This window comes from Lingula anatina, chromosome 7 (assembly GCF_051362555.1).
Source record: "Lingula anatina isolate TDL-2025a chromosome 7, LinAna3.0, whole genome shotgun sequence".
In the NCBI taxonomy this organism is placed as follows: domain Eukaryota; kingdom Metazoa; phylum Brachiopoda; class Lingulata; order Lingulida; family Lingulidae; genus Lingula; species Lingula anatina.
Genome location: NC_141773.1, coordinates 9,502,349 through 9,522,485, shown reverse-complemented (window position 1 = coordinate 9,522,485; position 20,137 = coordinate 9,502,349). Strand labels below are relative to the sequence as shown.

The 20,137-nt window shown below is 38.9% G+C and overlaps 2 protein-coding genes across 5 annotated transcripts; both read left to right on the top strand.

Moving 5' to 3' along the window:
- Positions 1-271: 271 nt before the first annotated feature.
- Positions 272-19,719, top strand: LOC147760720 (uncharacterized). Of its 4 annotated transcripts, XR_015335378.1 has the most exons (6): positions 272-715; positions 3,041-3,259; positions 10,124-10,324; positions 10,618-10,778; positions 19,218-19,343; positions 19,580-19,717. XR_015335378.1 is itself a non-coding variant. In XM_087016703.1 (5 exons), the coding sequence occupies exons 1-5, from the start codon at positions 304-306 to the stop codon at positions 19,601-19,603; spliced, it is 1,017 nt and encodes a 338-aa protein (XP_086872829.1). In that variant the 5' UTR covers positions 272-303; the 3' UTR covers positions 19,604-19,719. The 4 variants fall into 4 exon arrangements, 3 of the variants coding, with proteins under 3 accessions (XP_086872829.1, XP_086872828.1, XP_086872830.1); XM_087016703.1 differs by lacking the exon at positions 19,218-19,343 and having other exon boundaries at positions 19,580-19,719; XM_087016702.1 differs by lacking the exons at positions 19,218-19,343; positions 19,580-19,717 and adding an exon at positions 16,654-16,967.
- On the top strand, positions 19,356-20,128 carry LOC147760719 (uncharacterized). Its single transcript, XM_087016707.1, is given in 2 exon segments — positions 19,356-20,024; positions 20,027-20,128. Coding segments are annotated over 2 exon segments (639 nt in total). The 5' UTR covers positions 19,356-19,487.
- Positions 20,129-20,137: the final 9 nt, after the last annotated feature.

The following is a 20,137-nucleotide window of genomic DNA, read 5'->3' as shown; positions in this document are numbered from 1 at the left end:
ACGTGATCTGAAGACAAGCTCAGATATCTGAATAATAGCTATAACTGCCATTTTTGTGGTAAAACAGAATATGTTATATTTCTATGAGTTGTTCACAATGTTTTTATTGTGAAGCATAGATATCATACGAATAGTTATTATCCCTTTAAATATTTGCAATCACTAAGTCACTAAGTCAGCCATCGTTAATTTGAACAAGATAGAAATGTTGATCTTCTAACTCTCCTTGTTGATAAGATATGCTTTTCATTGGAAGTATAACGATAAATTATATGATTAAATAACCTCACTCGAAGGTGAGACATGGAACCGACCGGAGTTGGAGGGAAATTACTCTCCGTCTTTTTCATAATTTTCGGGACTCGTTCGGCGCTTTCGAATGCTTATACCGTCATAGACACGTCGCCTACCGCGGATCTGACGTTACGTTTATCAGATCAACCGTTCCACGTCAACAATTCCATCACAGTACCGCAGGGGGTAACGCTGAATGTAGAACCTGGCGTTACCGTTAAATTCGACCCAGCTGTCGGTGTGCGCGTTGAGGGACGGCTTTTGGCAGTGGGACAACCGGACAAACGTATACTTTTCACGGCTGCAGACCCACCCAATGTTGAAAGGGATGATAAGCAGTCACCTGTTTGGTTCGATGGTGCCCGATTGGCCGGGGACTTCACTGAAAATCATCAAGGACGCCTAGAGCTTTTACACCAAGGTATCTGCAGTGTAGAATGTCTTTGTGCTTTTGAAGAGTTTAATTTTCTTTTTTCTTTTTTTTTATTTTTGTAAGTTATCTATTAGAATAAAATGTTGATTATCTGTAACAACTCAAATGTTCATTGTTACGAAATGACGGTACGAAACTCTTACCTCGAAGTTGGGGGAATGAAATCTTATAGGAAAACTGTACATGTTTCTGTGTCTACATTTCCTGCAAGGCAATTAATATTTCCCAATTCAGACCTTACAAACTATTACAACAATAATTTCTGCTGCCCAGTTATTTACGTCGGATACAAGTGCAGGTACGGGTCGAGTAATGTTTCGTGAGTTGGAGACAGCGTTATTCCCGTCGAATATTGATATTGGCTGGTAAACCACATAAAGAGTACATTTAATCATTATTTGGCTTACAGGGTTGCTACTTAATATGGAATATTTTTTATCATTGTTATTTTTGAGTGCTGATTAAATTTTTTTTGGCTTGAGTCATTAAAAAAGTATGTCACTGAGTGATAATAACATCCAGTATTCTGTTGTGAGATATTTTGGTCAATAACATCAAATCTAATAAGATGCCATTCAAAAGAAAGGAACACCCCCAGAAAACCATATCAACAGTTTGATGTCAGTATAAACTTTAAGATAAGATATTAAAGAAAATGATAGCCTCCGGACAGTGATATGTTACACAGTCAAAGAACTCACTACAGTATATCATGAAAAGTCAGTAATTGCGGGTATGACCTCCAGCAGCCGCTTGCAGCGACCTCATCCTACATAGCATACACTGTGACACGTTTTTTAGAGTTTGGGTGGGGATATCATTCCATGCAGTGATATTTGCCTGTCGCAGTTCATCACTATTTACCGGCCGAGGACCATAGCTATTAATTCTGTGAGTTACTCCCGCCCACAGATTTTCAATTGGGTTCATATCTGTAGAGTTTGCAGGCCAGGGCAGTTGCTGAACCCATTGGTTTTGAAGAAAAACTGTGATTCTGCGGCCTCGATGTGGGGTTGCACAGTCGTCTTGGTACACAAAGTTGTTCCTGAAGATGACTCTTACCAATCGAAGCATTGTTTGCTGTAGAATGTCTCTGTAGGAATCCTGGATGAGGTTGTCTCCTAGAAAAACCAACTGGTTCTGGGCACCGACATGAAATGCTCCCCAAACAGAGACTTAACCATCCCCTGCTTGCACCCTAGGCAGTACACAATCATTGTTTTATACCCCTCGTACACGTCGGTGGACACGGATTCGACGATCAACCCTAAAAAATCCATATCTGGCCTCATCACTGAAAACAACGTGATTCCAGTGTTTTGGCTGCAAACGCACGTGGTCCCCAGCCCATTGCAGACGTCGCTGTCTATGACCTGCTGTTAACAGTGGTTTCCCTTCTGGCCTTCGTGCAAAATAACCGGCTTGCAGAAATCTCTTGTTCACGTGAGACCTTGAAACGGGCGTTTGAATGACATTCTGCCTCTCTTTTCTGAGGACACTGGTTGTCTTTGTACGACCAGCACGGCGTCCTCTAAGGAAAAGGCGATCCTGTCTTCTTGGTGTGAAACGCGGACACCCTGTTCGAGGTATTGGAGTAGGTGCCCCTGTTGCAGCATTTCTTTGGATGACTTCACAAACGGTTTCTGATAAATGTTGAATTACCTGGCAATGGCTGTCCGTTTCTGGCCATTTTCTCTGAGAGCAAGAATCCCATAGTAAGCTGCGTTGCTTAGCTGTCGAACCATATCTTCACTAAGGTACCTGCCAAGTTTCAGAGCGATCCCTTTGTTGCTTCTCTAAACACACCCCAAAGATTGACCAACCCCATGCATTTTTATACAAGGGCAGAAATTGCCGAAAAGACCACCCCTCACACTTCTGACCACAGAACATGCAACTGCATGCATCAATTGTTTCGAGAGTTGTGTGGTAATTAGTTAACACACCTGGCTCCACATGGAGTGACACCTCAGCTTTGGATTTAACGTAGTTAAGGAGAAATTAAATATTTTGTAGAACATTTACTCGCCAAAAAATAATATTCCATATTAAGTGGTAACCCTGTATTAACGTAGGAGCCTGGGGTAGGAGTAGGTGTGGGGTAGGGGTCTCTACCAAATTACTACTCCTTCTCACATATTCAAATATATCAGTTATAAATGCAAGACTCCCCCCCCCCCACTACCACATACAGGCATTATTCTAGAATCGTTTTGAAATGTTAGCGCTCATCTGAACCGAACCTCCTACTAGACTGAATATTCATTTTCCACAAATGTTTGTTAAAGAGAACGTAACATTTTCTCCTTTCAGGTAGTTTTGGCACCGTTTGTCAGAATGGCTGGGGTAGCTCCTACTACAACAACAACGACAACAGAGTTGTTGCTAGGATGTTAGGATATAAAACGTGTACCAAAGTATATAACAGAGGCAGTGGCACTGGAAGTATTCTTCTGAACAACGTGAGATGCAATGGACATGAGAGCTCCCTCTGGGACTGTCCTCACGATGGGGTCCGTGTGCACAACTGTTGTGAGTATCTTACTTACCTGTTATCTTTATTCATGTATTTACTACTTTTGAGAACCATGATATTGCAATTGTGTAATCTTTTATAATAGCCTAAGGCCAATGTCAGGGATGCTATTTGTTTGGTGAATTTCAGAGTGATCTATCACGAAAAAATTAAACTTAATAATAACCAGGCGCCTTTTTTTCACTGCTAAACATAGAGAAGAAACTCTGCACTTTAATAGGCGACTGTTGTTTATTGTGTCTACAACCTGTGGACATTTCTCTTAATCTAGATTTTTTTTGTTTATTTGTCCATTTTATTTCAAACATGAAAGCTTGCACATGTATTGAATGGAATATAATGTAAGTTCAGGTATCAAAACATCACCAGTATTTCTTGTACGTATGTGATTATATTGCAAAAGTTCTCATTGTTAAATTGATACGTCCCTGACAACCGGAGGAAGTCAGAAGAAACTTATTAAGTTAGGCAAACTTTAGACAGAAATTATTACCGAAAAAGACAAAAAGTGAACTGTTGTCAAAAGTCTGCTAGAATGGAAAATAACACAAAACACTTTCTATTTTAATAGTATTATGTTATACGATGATCGAATTTCAACCATTTACTCCCCTCGCGCCATGATCTTATCACTTATTCTGGTCGGTTTCAGATAAGTGTGGGTACGTTCTTAAATATAACTTACAATAAAGGAATGAGGGTTATATAACGATTTGGAACGTAAGAGGTGAAATTTTTAAAGAGTAGTTTGTAAATGGTTCTCATGAATTCTATACCGCTCTGTTATAATATATATAGTGGCAGATCCAGGATGTTGCTAACAGGAGAGGGGGCGTCAACAAAAGTATCGATGAATTCTGCCTGGTTTATGGTGGCAAATATTCAGTGGTATATAGACTGAGGTAATATTACTGTCATGTATATCGTGCAGATGTGGAACATGCTTGCTTTAAGAAAGGCCTGCCCTGTTCAGCTTCAGGTTACCCTGTCCTTGGGTGGTAGTCAAGTCGTCAATGGTAGGACCCTGCAGTGTTCTTTTCTGTAAACTTTTTTGCTGAAACAAAACGCATTCTTCAGGCTGAGAGAAGCAAAATTAGCTTGGTTGCTACATCCGAGACATTGAGCATTGTTCAATATGGCCGTTAATTTATAAGGAAAAACAGAAAACGACCAGAAGTTGCCGGGCATACTTTATTTAGAGCTTCTTTGAACGTTTATCCTATCAGAAGAGCACAGCAGGAATAGTGAATACGCTTATAACTTTTAGCAAAAAAAAAAAAAAAAAAATGGCCGTCAAAACATATGGCATAAAGTGATAAAACTGCAAAATTAGCTCGTTTTTTTGCATATTTAGTCTTATTAAAAGCATATCAGCTTTTCTATTTATGTTCATTAAGACATTATTTTTATTCATGATTTTAAACTCTCAGAATAAGCTTGTCGGACAGTTCAATAACGGGTTGAGCATATCAACCCCCAATAAACTGTTGGCCCCTTCCACGGATCCTATATAGTCGAATACTTCTATGTCATTCCCTTTAATTTATTAAGAACTGAATTCTTTAGGGCTATAAAAGCCATTTAATTTGGTCTTTCTTGCCATTGGTTACATCTGGAATATTGATCAATTTTCAAAATCCAATGTATTATAATATCATTATATTATAAACAAATAATTATGTAGAATAGCAAAGCCTTGGGTTCAAAGAACATGGTATTCCACATTTCAAATGACCGCTAAAACATGTCCAAAAAGATAAAAAAAGCACCAAAATTACGTTTTGAACTGATAATCTGCCATACAATATACATTTAATTATTTTATTTAATGGCAAGGTGTATTAGTATGTTACAGTAATACTAAGACCATAGAAGAGCGTCACTGAAAGGAGTGACTGTTACGTATGTTCTCATTTTAACACAAGCTCAGTCTGAAGGAAATTTTATCAAGGGCCAACAGGGATTTCCGCAGGATTTGGGGTACAGGGAGTCCAAAATGTTGGAGTGCTGAAGTTAGTGTCTGGTTTCTAGTTTCCAGTTTCGTTTTTCAAAAACGAACCTGGCAACCAGAAAGTAGTGTCGTTTTTCAAAAACGAACCTGGCAACTAGAAACTAGTTTCGCTTTTCAAAAACGATTCTGGCATCCAGAAACTAGTGTCGTTTTTCAAAAACGATTCTGGCAAAAACGATACTAGGCTGAGGCCGGGTTGACCGCCTCTACCGGTCACAGGCCGCTTGCACAGCGGATGCCAGGGATGGGGTTAAGGTGTGGCTGGGGGGGGGGGGGGGGATAAAGGTGAAGGTGAGGAGGGGGAAGGGCCCCCGGGGCCTCCCTTTTTAGAAGTATAATTTTAAATTAAAAAAAAAAAAAAACGATTATGATGCTTAGAAATCAGTGTCTTTTTTCGAAAATCGACACTAGATTCTGGTTGCTAGAATCGTTTTTGAAAAACGACACTAGATTCTGGTTGCTAGAATCGTTTTTGAAAAACGACACTAGTTTCTGGTTGCCAGAATCAATTTTGAAAAACGACACTAGTTTCTGGTTGCCAGAATCGTTTTTGAAAAACGACACTAGTTTCTGGTTGCCGGAATCGTTTTTGAAAAACGACACTAGTTTTTGAAAAACGAAACTAGAAACTAGACAATAACTTCAGCGCTCTCAAAAGGTTAATCTGCAATCGAGTCCCTCATTTACAGGGAGTCCAACCAAGTCCGTCGGTGGGGGTGGGGGTGGGGGTAAAATTTTATAATAGATATGTAATTATTGTCATAATATAACCTTATTATTTTCTTGTTTTCATGTTGATCATACTTACCTTAATTTTTGTGATTTTATATCTTTATCATAACTATATTTAGTGTGTATTTAAAATTAAGCTTTGAAATTTCCTGATTTTTTATTGAGATTGTCACGTTTAAGAAAAATTCTTGGTTCAAATTACATCAGTATATAACAGCACTTATAATTTGTCTTATTACTGCGCTTTTTTCACTTTAAATTACATAGAGTCAAAAAATAAAATATCTTGCATATCTTTTGGTTAAATACTGACAGTCATTAAAAACTCTGAGGGCTATATTTTTCGACATAAGTGCTATTTTGAAGCCCTAAACTGAATTTTTTTCAAATGAATCATTTGTTTAGGATATTGGCATACAGAAACAATAGTCTTAAGTTTCACGACTTATTTGTATTTGGTCAACTTTTGCAAAAAGACTAACCCATGTGCAATGAACTATGACAACATGATATCATTTTTATGTCAACTACCCCAGCACTAAGTCATCAACTAATCCACAATGAGTAATTTCAACTCCCCTGCAAGTAGAAAATGCATACATTCCTACCTTAAAGCTTCCATTGACTGTCAGTATATTTTGGTTAAAACAACATTTCAACTACATGATGTCGATGGGTAGCCATATCCCCGAACGTTGTCAAGAATAGCTCATCTCATGAGCCCAAACCGATCAAAAAGCTCTTTATAAAGTATACCCGGCGACATCTGGTCGTTTTTCTACTTTGTTCATAAATTGACGGCCATATTGAAAAATGCTCAACGTCTCGGAAGTAGCAACCAAGCTAATTTTGCTTCTCTCGGCCTAGATAATACATTTAAGAGAAAAAAGTTGACAGGAAAAAACATTGCAGGGTAGAGTTCTGGCTACTCGACTATAGGTCTTTGCATGGGAACCAAAATTATAAAGTATCATACATTCATTGTCTGTCTTCCTGTTGTTAGTAATCTATAGTTAAGGAATGGAGATAAAGTAATATCAATTTACAGTTAGAACAATATAGAGGAGCTGAATGTCAGTTTGGACCGCGTGACAGGAATGGAAATCCGTTAGGAACCGTAGTCCTCTCCATGTTATTTTGTACAGGTGACATTCGTTCCATATACTTACCCTTATACTACGACTAACCCTAACCTGTACTAATCATATGTGACCCCGGACATCCATTCCTTTAGAACCACCATCCCTGCCCCACCAGTTCAGACCAAAACGACTATCATTATTCATACACAAATCGAATATAGAGCAATGTGAGATTAGCTGTTTGATGCACAACAAAAGGTTAATTGTGTTTATGAAATTCAGGACTGCAGCTGCTTCCTGTCCACCACCCTTACTCATGTTATCTTAATCATTGTTCTGCCTGTCTCTATTCTATCTCCCTCAGACTGGTCAACGCAGGGTGGTCTTGGTAAGCCCTGACCATCCTGTCATGTGCCTGTACCCTCTCAATTTGAACTGTTTTACATTGGTCTATAGGTCTTCCTAAGCTTCCCTTGCTTAATTCCATTTCTTAACTCGTACTCCATATTGATATCGCGCTTTATGTAGTTGATGCAAAATAACTTTTTTTCATGAAACCCAGCTCCCATGACCTGCATCTCCATTTCTAGACCTGCTGTTTTAATTAGCGTCCAAGATGTTAGTATCCCAGTCTTAGAGCGCATTCAAAACAGCGGACCAACAGTTTCGCAGATCAAATATAGCAGACTTAAAAGCTTGCCGCTTAATTCCCCGCGGGGATTACGCAGCAAACATTCAAGTGGCTCAGCCATATTTGATCCGCGAATCTGTTAGTCCACTGTTCTGAATGCTCGCATTCATAACAGATGATCCGCGGACTTACTCATCCGCTGACTAAATATGGCCGAGCTATTCAGAATAGAGTATCCGAGTATCAACTGGTCCAAGGCTTAAATATGGTGGACCCTACATGAAAGGAAGATCGCTTAATCTTGTAATGGTCTCTCCACCTATCACACAGCTCCCTACGCGTCGTCCCTGAAGGGGCACAGTAATTAAATCTCGGCTCCATTCGACCCTATGCGTTTAAATGGGGTCGGCCATAATAAGTCGGAGGATCAGTTAGTCCGAAAATCATCTGTTCTAAATCCACTCCTGGTCCGCTGCTCTGAATGCGCTCTCAGACACATAACAGCAATAGACATATGCCAAGAGCGCTTCAGTCTCATCTTTAAACAGATGAATGTCTTCAAACAGATCGCCTTTTGTTCATTTAACAAGTGATGTTAATAATAATAATAATAATAATAATAATAATAATACATTTCTTAAAACCGCGCTACACTTGCGTCTCAGCGCTGTTTACACTTACATATAAAAACTAAAACTACAAAGATAAATAAAAAACTAACATAAAAGTGTTTTTTAAAAACTAAGAGATAAAAGTTAACCAAAATATTCCTTAAATAAAAAGGTTTTTAAATTCTTTTAAAACAGTAATAAGAGTCGTTCAAAGACACATTTGTTACGTTAATAAAATTGGACCATACAATTGGTGCAGCAATCTCAAAACTCCTGTAACCATATGTTTTTAGAGTCTTTTTGGTATCATTTCGCTTGAGTTGAAATTGACCACTGGAACGAAGAGTTCTAAGAGGCGTTAAAAGTTCATTATATTGTTCATATAAAATGGACAGTCGCCCTTTAGATTTTTAAAGGTTAAGAGTAAAATATTATAAACTATTCTTTGAGAGACTGGTAACCAATGAAGATCGCGGAGAACTGGTGTGATGCGGTCGGACTTCTGAGTTTTACAAAAGAGACGAGCTGCGGAATTCTGAATAGACTGAAGTTTTTCCATTTGATAGTTATGTATTCCAAACAAGAAGCTGTTGCAATAATCGAGTCTAGAAGTCACAAATGAATGAGTATCTCTGTTTGCTTGCTGTCAGTAAGGTGAAGAATCTTAGATATTCGTTGCAGACTAAAATATGATGATTTACACACTTTGTTAATGTGTGATGCCATGTCACATTGGTTGCTGAAAATAACACCCAGATTTCTAACTTCTGTACTTGTTGTGATAACAGAATCTTCAACTCTGATTGTCTAGTATGGTGCTGTCTGTAGAAAACTTAGAGTTGCAGTGGACCAATTACGTTTTATTCTCACTAAACACTAAGCAGTTGGACTTGAGCCAAGATCTATAAGTTCATACACACAAGCCTCACTAGTTCCAGGTAAGAGATGTTGTGGTCTAAGTCGATCTTGCAAGGGCTTCGGGTTTTGATCTTTTACCTGGAACGCTTGAACCCAGCTCTTCAAAACTTTTGGCGCACTCTTGTCTTTGTCTTTGATCCCAATATGCTACAATGTAGTCGTTGGAGTGGTATAGTCATCCCTTTGGTCTTTTGATTCTCTCTGCAATGATATGCATATCATGTGTTAATAACAGTATTATCAAGACATTCCACTTGCTTCTCGTTCTCCACGGCACCTGCTAGACCATCTATATGTCGTCGGTAAAAACGCATAATTGACACCAATGCTGGAAGTCCCTCTGTGGTCTTCCAATGGTTTTGTCTTTGTCGTTCTCCTATTACTTAGCAACTTTCAGAAATGTGTAAAATGAGTCAACTGTAAACAAAATAAACTGTCAACAATAACATCAACAATATTCTCATACACTATTGTCACTGGATGTGATATACACTGTAGGCTGTGAGTTAATAACTGGTATGTGTTATGGTGTGTCATAGCCGCTGGAGGCCGTTGTAACGAAACTGAGGGTCCATGTAACAGAAAGTCCACCCTCCGTATAGTTAAAATGGTTAGGATTTGCCAGACCTAAATGGGTCAAAATCTAGGGCAAGGCTCACTGGTACAAATGAATGGGAAGTGGGCTCTCTTACACGTTACACCGGGAGGGGGTGGAGGGCTTAGCTACGTATTTCAACCATGGTAGTCCTAGGCACAGAACACATGGTTTAGTGCCTCTGTACACTTCTTTGAACCAAATTGAATAGTTCCCCCTTTCCTTTCCTCACGCCTGTGGTGATTGGCACTGATTGTGTCAACACTTTATTTCCCCTTAGGTGTATCTGTCACAGTAGACGTCCGGTTCAGTCCGGTGATGGGGCGTCTCTTCCTTAACCTACGTTCTGGTCTAACTGCCAGTTTTAAGGGGCAGACGTCTGGACTATGCGGACTGATGGACAACAACCAGGACAACGATTTCACCATGGGCAGTGGCACCGTGGTCACCAAGGCCAAGGCAATGGAATTTGCCGAGTCATGTGAGTCATAAGGAAAAAAATACGACAACTATTAGAGAGAATGATCAATGTACTTATGAGCTTGATTACATATTTATTCTTGACTTCTTCTCTTTGAAATTCAGAGTATGGCGATAAAATACCATATGGTTTATAGATTGTATACAGAGGTGAAAAGAATCAGATTTGTAATTAATGCGTAATATTCTTAAGCATATATAGAAATAAGTGATACAAAAACATTGTCTTAATTGTTCGAATTTTCATCATTTGCTCCTTTGAAAACATTTTTGCATTTGTCGTTATCACCACAGGGAGAATAAGTACTTCATTTTCTGATTCTGGATTATACGGCAGTTGGTCATGGGACAGTTCAAACTTCCACGCTGATGACCTCATGGACCCCTCCTACACCGACCCTAGTCTATACAATCCGGCCTACGGTCCCGTGAACGTGTCACAGGCTGAGATGAAGGTCAGTGACCTCTTACATGTATATAACGCTTAAAGCCATTGCGGTCGAAATGACCAAAGTGTCAATCACAAATACGTATATATCAATACAGAATTACAGGGTTACCACTTTATATGGAATATTACTTTTTGGCAAGTAAATTTTCTACAAAATATTAAATTTCTCTCTAACTACTTTAAATCCAAAGCTGAGGTGTCACTCCATGTGTAGCCAGGTGTGTTAACTAATTACCACACAACTCTCGAAACAATTGATGTATGCAGTTGCATGTTCTGTGGTCAGAAAAGTGAGGGGTGGTCTTTTCGGCAATTTCTGCCCTTGTATAAAAACGCATGGGTTTGATCAATCTTTGGAGTGTGTTTAGAGAAGCAACAGAGGGATCGCTCTGAAATTTGACAGGTACCTCAGTGAAGATATGGTTCGACAGCTAAGCAACGCAGCTTACTGTGGGATTCTTGCTCTCAGAGAAAATGGCCAGAAACGGACAGCCATTGCAAGGTAATTCAACATTTATCAGGAACCGTTTGGAAAATCCTCCAAAGAAATACTGCAACAGGGGCACCTACTCCAATACCTCGACCAGTGTGTCCGCGTTTCACACCAAGAAGACAGGATCGCCTTCTCCTTAGATGACGCCGTGCTGGTCGTACAAAGACAACCAGTATCCTCGGAAAAGAGTCGCAGAATGTCATTCAAACGCCCGTTTCAAGGTCCCTCGTGAACAAGAGATTACTGAAAGCCGGTTATTTTGCACAAATGCCAGTAGGGAAACCACTGTTAACAGCAGGTCATAAACAGTGACGTCTGCAATGGGCTGGGGACCACGTGCGTTTGCAGCCAAAACACTGGAATCACGTCGTTTTCAGTGATGAGGCCAGATATGGATTTTTTAGGGTTGATGGTCGAATCCGTGTCCACCGAGGTGTGCGAGGGGCATAAAACGATGATTGCCTAGGGTGCAAGCAGGGGATGGTAACGTCTCTGTTTGGGGATTATTTCATGTCGGTGCCCAGAACCAGTTGGTTTTTCTAGGAGGCAACCTCATCCAGGATTCCTACAGAGACATTCTACAGCAAACAATGCTTCGATTGGTAAGAGTCATCTTCAAGAACAACTTTGTGTATCAAGACGACTGCGCAACCCCACATCAAGGCCGACGAATCACTGTTTTTCTTCAAAACCAATGGGTTCAGCAACTGCCCTGGCCTGCAAACTCTTCAGATATGAACCCAATTGAAAAACTTTGGGCAAAAGTAACTCACAGAATTAATAGCTATGGTCCTCGACCGGTAAATAGTGATGAAGTGCGACAGGTAAATATCACTGCGTGGAATGATATCCCCACCCAAACTCTAAAAAACGTGTCACAGGGTATGCCATGTAGGATGAGGGCGCTGAAAGCGGCTGCTGGAGGTCATACCCGCAATTACTGACTTTTCATGATTTACTGTAGTGAGTTCTTTGACTGTGTAACATATCACTGGCCGGAGGCTATCATTTTCTTTAATATCTTAGCTTAAAGTTAATACTGACATCAAACTGTTTATATGGTTTTCTGGGGGTGTTCCTTTCTTTTGAATGGCATCTTATGTCAGATTTGATATAATTGACCAAAATATCTCACAACAGAAGACTGGTTGTTTTTATCACTCGGTGACATACTTTTTTAATGATTCAAGCCCAAAAAAATTTAATCAGCACTCAAAAATAACAATGATAAAAAATATTCCATATTAAGTAGCAACCCTGTATGCTGTAAACGTATGATAAACAATCTGATTAAATACTTAATATGACACCGGTCTGTTTCAAGAAGACTTATATTAAATGATAAAGAACTGTTGTCTCGAACATATATTGTTGCATATGCTTCACTTGTGCTTTACATTACAGCATAGTTTTAGAAAACTGTTGCAATTATTTTCAAATACCCCAGTACATTCAAGGAAAACATGTACATGTGTTAATTCCAAATCATTGGATTATTAAAATTAGTAGCATAGTCGGTAAGGTGTAAAGATGAGCCCGAGTAGGTGACATTAACATTTGCAACCTATATAATGCTATACCGTCATTACCCCAATATTCAGGCTGCAGAGACCCCAGCTAGAAAAGCAGTCCCCTTTGCAGTCTGCTTGCAGTCTCCTTTACAGCCCCCCCCTATGGAGCCTGCTTTGCAATCTCCCTAGCAGTCCCCGCTCCCACTGCAGTCTCCTTTGCAGGTATCGTTAAGTATGGAGGGAGTCCCCTTGGCAGTCTTAATTTGCATTTTTGGAACGCGCTGCCAGAGGGACTGCCAGGGCAGTCCCCTTGGCAGTCTGCTTTAGCAGTCTCCCTAGCAGTCTGCTTGGCAGTCCCCCTAGCAGTCTGCTTGGCAGCCCCCTTAGCAGTCTGCTTGGCAGTCCCCCTGGCAGTCTTAATTTGCATATTTGGAACGCGCTGCCAGAGGGACTGCCAGGGCAGTCCCATTGGCAGTCTGCTTTAGCAGTCTTCCTAGTAGTCTGCTTGGCAGTCCCCCTAGCAGTCTGCTTGGCAGCCCCCTTAGCAGTCTGCTTGGCAGTCCCCCTGGCAGTCTTAATTTGCATTTTTTGGAACGCGCTGCCAGGGGGACTGCCTGGGCAGTCCCCCTGGCAGTCTGCTTTGGCAGTCCCCTTTGCAGTCAGCTTGGCAGCCCCCCTAGCAGTCTACTCTGCAGTCTCCTTAGCAGTTTGCTTAGCAAAATAAAATTTGGCAAAATCTTTTTATTTATTATTATTATTTTTTAAGTCATACATGTATATATTCAAACAATAATTACATTTATCAAAAGGAATCTAGAAATAATCTTTCTCCCAAGTATGTGTGTAAGTTCAAATCTAAATACAAAAATTTCCCCTTGATCACAAAATGTATGTTGTCTGATCCATTTATATCTAACATATTGGTTTATTTCTCTCCATACTATTTAGTTCAGTTTACTATTTTACATATATATTTTTCTACAAAGCCCATATTAGCAGAGGGCTGGGAATTCTACTGTACGTTATTTAATCATTCCAAAAACTCTGTCACAGAATTCACTGCATCGCCAGGATTCATACATCGATACAGACACATAAGAGCAATATTTCAAGTAATTTTTAAGGTTTTTTTAAAACTAATTTGGGCAAGTTATACACTAATACAAATTTTAAAGTGTACATACCGAAGGAAAAAATAATGCTCATTTCATTTAAACTTTGTATTTTTAACACATTGCTTGATGATGAAAAGTACAAAGATCGATGTTTTAAAAGGTATTATATCCTCATCTGTGAATTATTGTCTATATTCATGTCAAAAACTACAAAGTTTGAAATAATATTTTAATTGACAAGGACCAAAATGGTTAAATGCAAACCTTTTTCTAGCCTAATAGCAATTTTAAGTACTTTTAAAAACCACAAACCGAATTCAAAGTGCTGGGCTAAAATTGAACAATTCCCAAAGCTCTATGGATCCTGGTGCATCAGTAAACTATACATGTAGGAAAATATAAAATCAAAAGGACTTGCATGCTCACTTCTTATCCTGTCTCTGTCTCTCTTCATTTTTCTTTCTACATGCATTTCCTAAAAATGTCTTCTAGCTTTTTCAATCCAGAAATCAATGTTTTCAGATTTCTTACCTCTTCCTTAGAACATTCCTGACCTAGCTTCTGGCTCAGATTTTTGAATTAATTAGCTCAACGGTTATGTACTGCCTGTGCTGTATAGTTATTTGACCTCATTGGGCAAGCTGTAGGTGAACTGTTTATATCAAACTGACAGTTAAGATAAACATGCCCCTGGCTTGAAATGAATTTAGTTTTGAAAGTTACCAGTTAATTTTAATCACAAGTCCAACCTAAATTGATGATAACTGTCAGGTTTAAAATTTATATATTATGTAATTGTAAATTATCATAAGACTTCAATTATTTGTCTGATTTCAATGAAAATAATAGCAATAATAAAGGATATTTTCACAGCATTATTTAAAAAAATATAAATCTAAATAATTTAATAAAAAAAAAAATAAAATTAAAAAAAATATAAAACTTCACTTAGTAATCAAAAGTTTAGCACATGTTTTTCTCAATTGTGGATAGAAACACTTTTTAAATAACTATTGGGTTGTTTATTGCATACGTTGGGCAACATTGAAAATGTCAGTTATTTCAGTTTAGTTTGCTGTCCCCTGTGAAAATTTCTAAGTTATTGCAGCCTCCTTTGCAGTCCCCTGCAAAATATTTAAGTTATTGCAGCCCCCTTTGCAGTCTCCTGCAAAATTTTAAAGTTATTGCAGCCTCCTTTGCAGTCCCCTGCAAAATATTTAAGTTATTGCAGCCTCTTTTTCAGTCTCCTGCAAAATGTTTAAGTTATTGCAGCCCCCTTTGCAGTCTCCTGCAAAAATGTTTAAGTTATTGCAGCCCCCTTTGCAGTCTCCTGCAAAAATGTTTAAGTTATTGCAGCCCGCTTTGCAGTCTGCCTGCTTAAGGAGGCTGCACACTGGAGTCCCAGACTGCAAAAGGGCAGTCTCCCTGGCAGTCTGTTTGGCAGCCTGGGCTCCCGTGGGCAGCCGGTGTCATGTACCATAAGGTCCCCCATGACAGAAAGTCCGGGACCCGTTATTTCAGAAACCAGGGGTCCTACGGACCCCTGGTTTCTGAAATAACGAGTCCCAGACTCTGTATCATGATAATTGAATATAATATACAGGGTCCCCCGGACCCTGCATTTAACCGGACCCTACGTTTCATGACAGCTATCACGAAACACAGAGTCCGCCCGTCATACAGAAGAACTTGGTCTAAAAGCTAGGGTCCTACTGTAGAATAGTAGATATTTAGTAAAAGCGCTTTATATTGACAATCTGGGTATAATAGAATTATAAAAAAGCAAACCCTTGATGCAAGTAAATGTAATATAACAAAACGGCGTTGGTTTGCACAACGACCTGGTGGTGTAGTGGACAGCGACACGGGAGATAAGCCTACTATGGTATCCAACGACAGGGAAGTATGCAGAAATTAAACAATATGTTGGTTCGAGTCCCACATTAGAGTCACTCTTGTTTTTTAAATCTATAGTTAAATATTTAACTTACTGTCCATTTATAATGTGTCATTCCGCAATAATATGTGTTATACTCACTTTTGATTACATTCCATACCTTTTTTAATTGGACTTACTTAAAATATTTCACACATATCCCATTGCATTGTGATGCTTTGGACTATATACACGCGTGACTTATTTGATTACCACTCGCACATGTTTGCAAGCTAGTGATACACAATTAAATGAATCGATGCTAAACTGTGCAAAACGTTCCTTTTATTTAGACTATACGCGTGACTTAGGCTACAATGACATAAATGTGTGACATAAATGTGTGACAGCTAGCGTTATACAGTGCATCAATGCCAAATTGTGCAAAATATGTATTTTCTGGAAACTGACGAAATTAATTAGTTATTAAATATACATGCTTATGGAGTGTAATTAAAAATGTACTCATTTAATTTTGTTTACCAATTTATATAAAGTTTTAATTTAAGTTGCATAACCTAAATTAAAATTGAATCAACCCAAAAGGAATGTGTTCCATGTTTCTCAGGGTATAAAATGGCTAGCTCTTCGCGATGTCTTACTCTGTCAGCATGGATTTTCAAGCAGTGCGACCTTATTTACAACATGGCAGGTACAGAAGACGAACAACCGACAATCAGAAAAGAGCAATAAGGAGAAGCGCTGCAAACCATTATAAATTAATTATAAGTTTTATACATTAATACTCGTTTAACTTCAAGACTGTTTAATAAAAGCGAAACTTACATGTACATTTAAGGTACATATTTACATTTCTGTTTTAGCTCGAAAGCTGCTGCTTATATTACAGAGCTGTAAGAAAGATACATGCAGTTGGAGTAGAGAGTGGAAATGAAGAGAGGAAGAAGGGGAGATGGAGGAAAGTAGTAGAAAGCGAAGATAAGAAAACTGCCTTGTTACAAGAAATGCACGACAAAGAGAAAATGACATTGAGGAGAAAAAACAATTACAATATTGATTAATAAAATAAACATTTTTGTAAAATCAGGAAGTTCACCAAGGGCACTTATGTATTCTGAATAAATTTATATTTCTTAAGTGATGTTCTTTCTCAATTGCATACAAAAGATAATCCTGCAAATTAGATTATGAAATGCGAACAATGCACATTTATACTACGCGTTACACTTTAACAGAGGTTAAGAATGTTTATTTTACCTTTAATCCTTATAATTCTTCCCTCTGTATCAGTTAACATTATGTTTTAAGTGTGAGGTTTCATTATTGCTCTTCAATGCGGACTTTCAGTATTAAAACGTAGGGTCCTAGGACTTTCCGTACTGAAATAGAGTGTCTAGGGGGACTCTACATTTCAGAACATAGAGTCCGGGACCCGTTATTTCGAGACAGGGAGTCCGCCGGACTCTCAGTTTTAAAACACCGGGTCCGCCGGACCCTAGAATGGTAGGACTCTGTGTTGCTTGACACCGGCGCAGCTGCTGTGCCTAACTTACGACCGGTTGGCCCAGGTGACAAATAAGTTAGAATATTCGTTCATCTAAGTGCGTCTTTTGGTTATCAGTTTATTTTGATCTCATATTATATTTACAACAGGAAATCAAATAATAAATATACAGACTTGACATTTAATATAGAATATTTTTTTCCAAATCAATTTCATTAGTTTTTTCCTATTTTGCTGACTGATAAATGAAAATAAGGATTAAAATCGTGTTTTAATAACTTTAAATTATCTCTTTGTTGTCATGGTGACATCAGTTCATTGATTGAGTTCGACAGTGAAGCAAACATAAATACATTCCTTATTCTATGGCATACGACGACCATAAAAAGAGATATTTTGGATCTCCATATTTTCCAAATTATCACCTGTAAAAGAGTCACACGCTCCACAAAGGATCTCTTATGTCAGTGTCTATCCACAGAAACGGTCGCTTTTACGCCTGACATCTTCTGGCTGCTACCAGCGCTCTCAAGCGGCAAGGCATTCCTTGGGATAGGTTTTAAGAGTTCAATCTGGAAGAACATTCCAGGTATCGGTCAAAACTTGTCCAATTTGGTCCAGTTTTCTTGTAGGACATGTAGGCCGTTGATTCGGCGAGTAATGGCTAACCCACATATTGTCTATGCGGTTCAAATGTGGCGATTTTAATGACCAGGGTAGCTGCTCATTCCCTTGGTTCTGTAAGTTATCTGCTATTAAAAGTGCTCTGTGTGAACCGGCAATCTCACCATGCAACCTAAAATTGTTCCTAAGGTGCCCCCTATCAAATGATAGTTAAGTGGTTCCCAGATTTTTCCTTTATTTGATCTGGTTCAGGTTTTCGTCAATGACTACCATTGGTGTTTTGGCGCCAATGTGGTATCCACTCCAAAAACTGACACTGTCAATGCCCCGTGCCACTTTAGACGCGGCACATGCTTCGTCGTAGGCCTCTTCTGGATGTCTGTAAACTCTGTTTTGACTAGTTGGGCGGTACAGGTGAAATCTGACCTCAATGAAGAAAGCTACGCGGTTTCAGTGTTCTACCCAGAAACGGTCATGGTCCTCCAATTCATTAGAGAAACAGACGACGATGTTTTGCTGCATACAGTGAGCACCTCGGAGGTCGTCTGGTATTCTAACCTGCTAAAACCAGTTTGGTGGTCACTAAGGGCCTTGAAAAACGCATTTTGGTGGCAATTTACCCCTCGTTCTGAACGGACCTGTTGGTTTAGTTTAGTTGCAGCAGCGTATCCCGAAAGACAGTGGGTCCTGTACCCTGGAGGTAAGATTTCGATACATCAAGTGTGACCTCTGTGTAGGTACATCAGTCTGGGCATCACTCTACAATTTGTGCGGACAGTTCCGTTTGGCACTATAATCTGTCTGGTGATGTCTGTCTTTTTTGCGCCATTCTGCCACAGTTTAACAAATTTGTATAGCACTACTTAGCTCATTTAACGCACTGCACAACTGACCGCTTGCATGCAAAATTTCAAATTCCTCTATACAGTATTTGCCGACATATGGACACTTTTTTGATATAACCAAGCTTTGCCTAAGCCAAGCTTTGACCAGCCCAAAGGAACAATACCCAATTAAATCACTGCATATTACATAATGTAGCAGCGCAACAGACATGGCAGTCAGTTAATTGGTAGCGACACACCTGACTACACACGTCTCCATTCACAAATCTTATACGAGATCGGAGTTTTTTGAAAAAAGAACGCATTTTTACCAAAGCATACTACCGAAACTGAAATATTCCATATTAAATGTCAAGTCTGTACATTTTAAAAACAATTAGGCGTTAAAGAAATCCTACAAATTTCTTATTACATTCATACATATTGTTACTCGTAGTGGTTTATTTGTGTTTAGATTAATTTCAGCAAGAAGAAAATAAAGACCGTCTATATTCTCTTTGAAATGCACATGCTGATATGCTAACCCCGACAACTTGATTTTTTTTTGCCTACACATGGAGAATTTTCTTTTATAAATGAGGTATTCTAAACAATTTGCTAAAAGTTGAACACAGGATTTAGTAATTTGACTGGGATGAAATAATAAAAAAAACATATAAAAGGATATTCTTCTCTTCATTATTGAATATATTAACTAACTTTTGTAACTCAAGACAATCTTCTAATGCATAATGAGCTGAATAATTTGGGAGTAGGTGTAGCAACAGTTTCAAGGATTTGCTGGACATATTTTGAGCTGATGCATTTTCGCTTCAGGCAGTTGCCCATCTGGCCATCTAAGGAAATTGTAGAAGCTACTATGCCACAGTGCTTCAAAGAAGAGTATCCATCTACGAGGGTCATTTTGGACTGTACAGAACTTTTCATTGAAAAGCCATCAGGATACATTACACAGTCAGAGACGTAGTCTTCCTACAAAAGTCAAAATACTGGCAAAGGACTTGTGGGAATAGCACCAAATGGACTTATCAGTTATGTATCAGATTTGGCTCCTGGGCGCATGTCAGACAAAGAAATGGCAGAACTTAGTTGACTTGTGGATCTGATGGATGAGGGGGATTCTGTCATGGCAGACCGAGGATTCCTAATTGATGAATATCTCGCGAAGAGGAAGGTAAAATTGAATGTCCCTCCATTTATTGGTTCTCAGGGACAACTTAGTCCTGTGGAAGAGGAAGATATAAAGAAGAATTGCCAGGCTCGAGCAGAATTCATGTGGAACGTGTTATCAGGAGAATTAAAAACTATCGTTTACTGAATTATGTTTTTCCAAACTCAGTGGCTAGTGATTTGAACAAGATGTAGGTCATATGT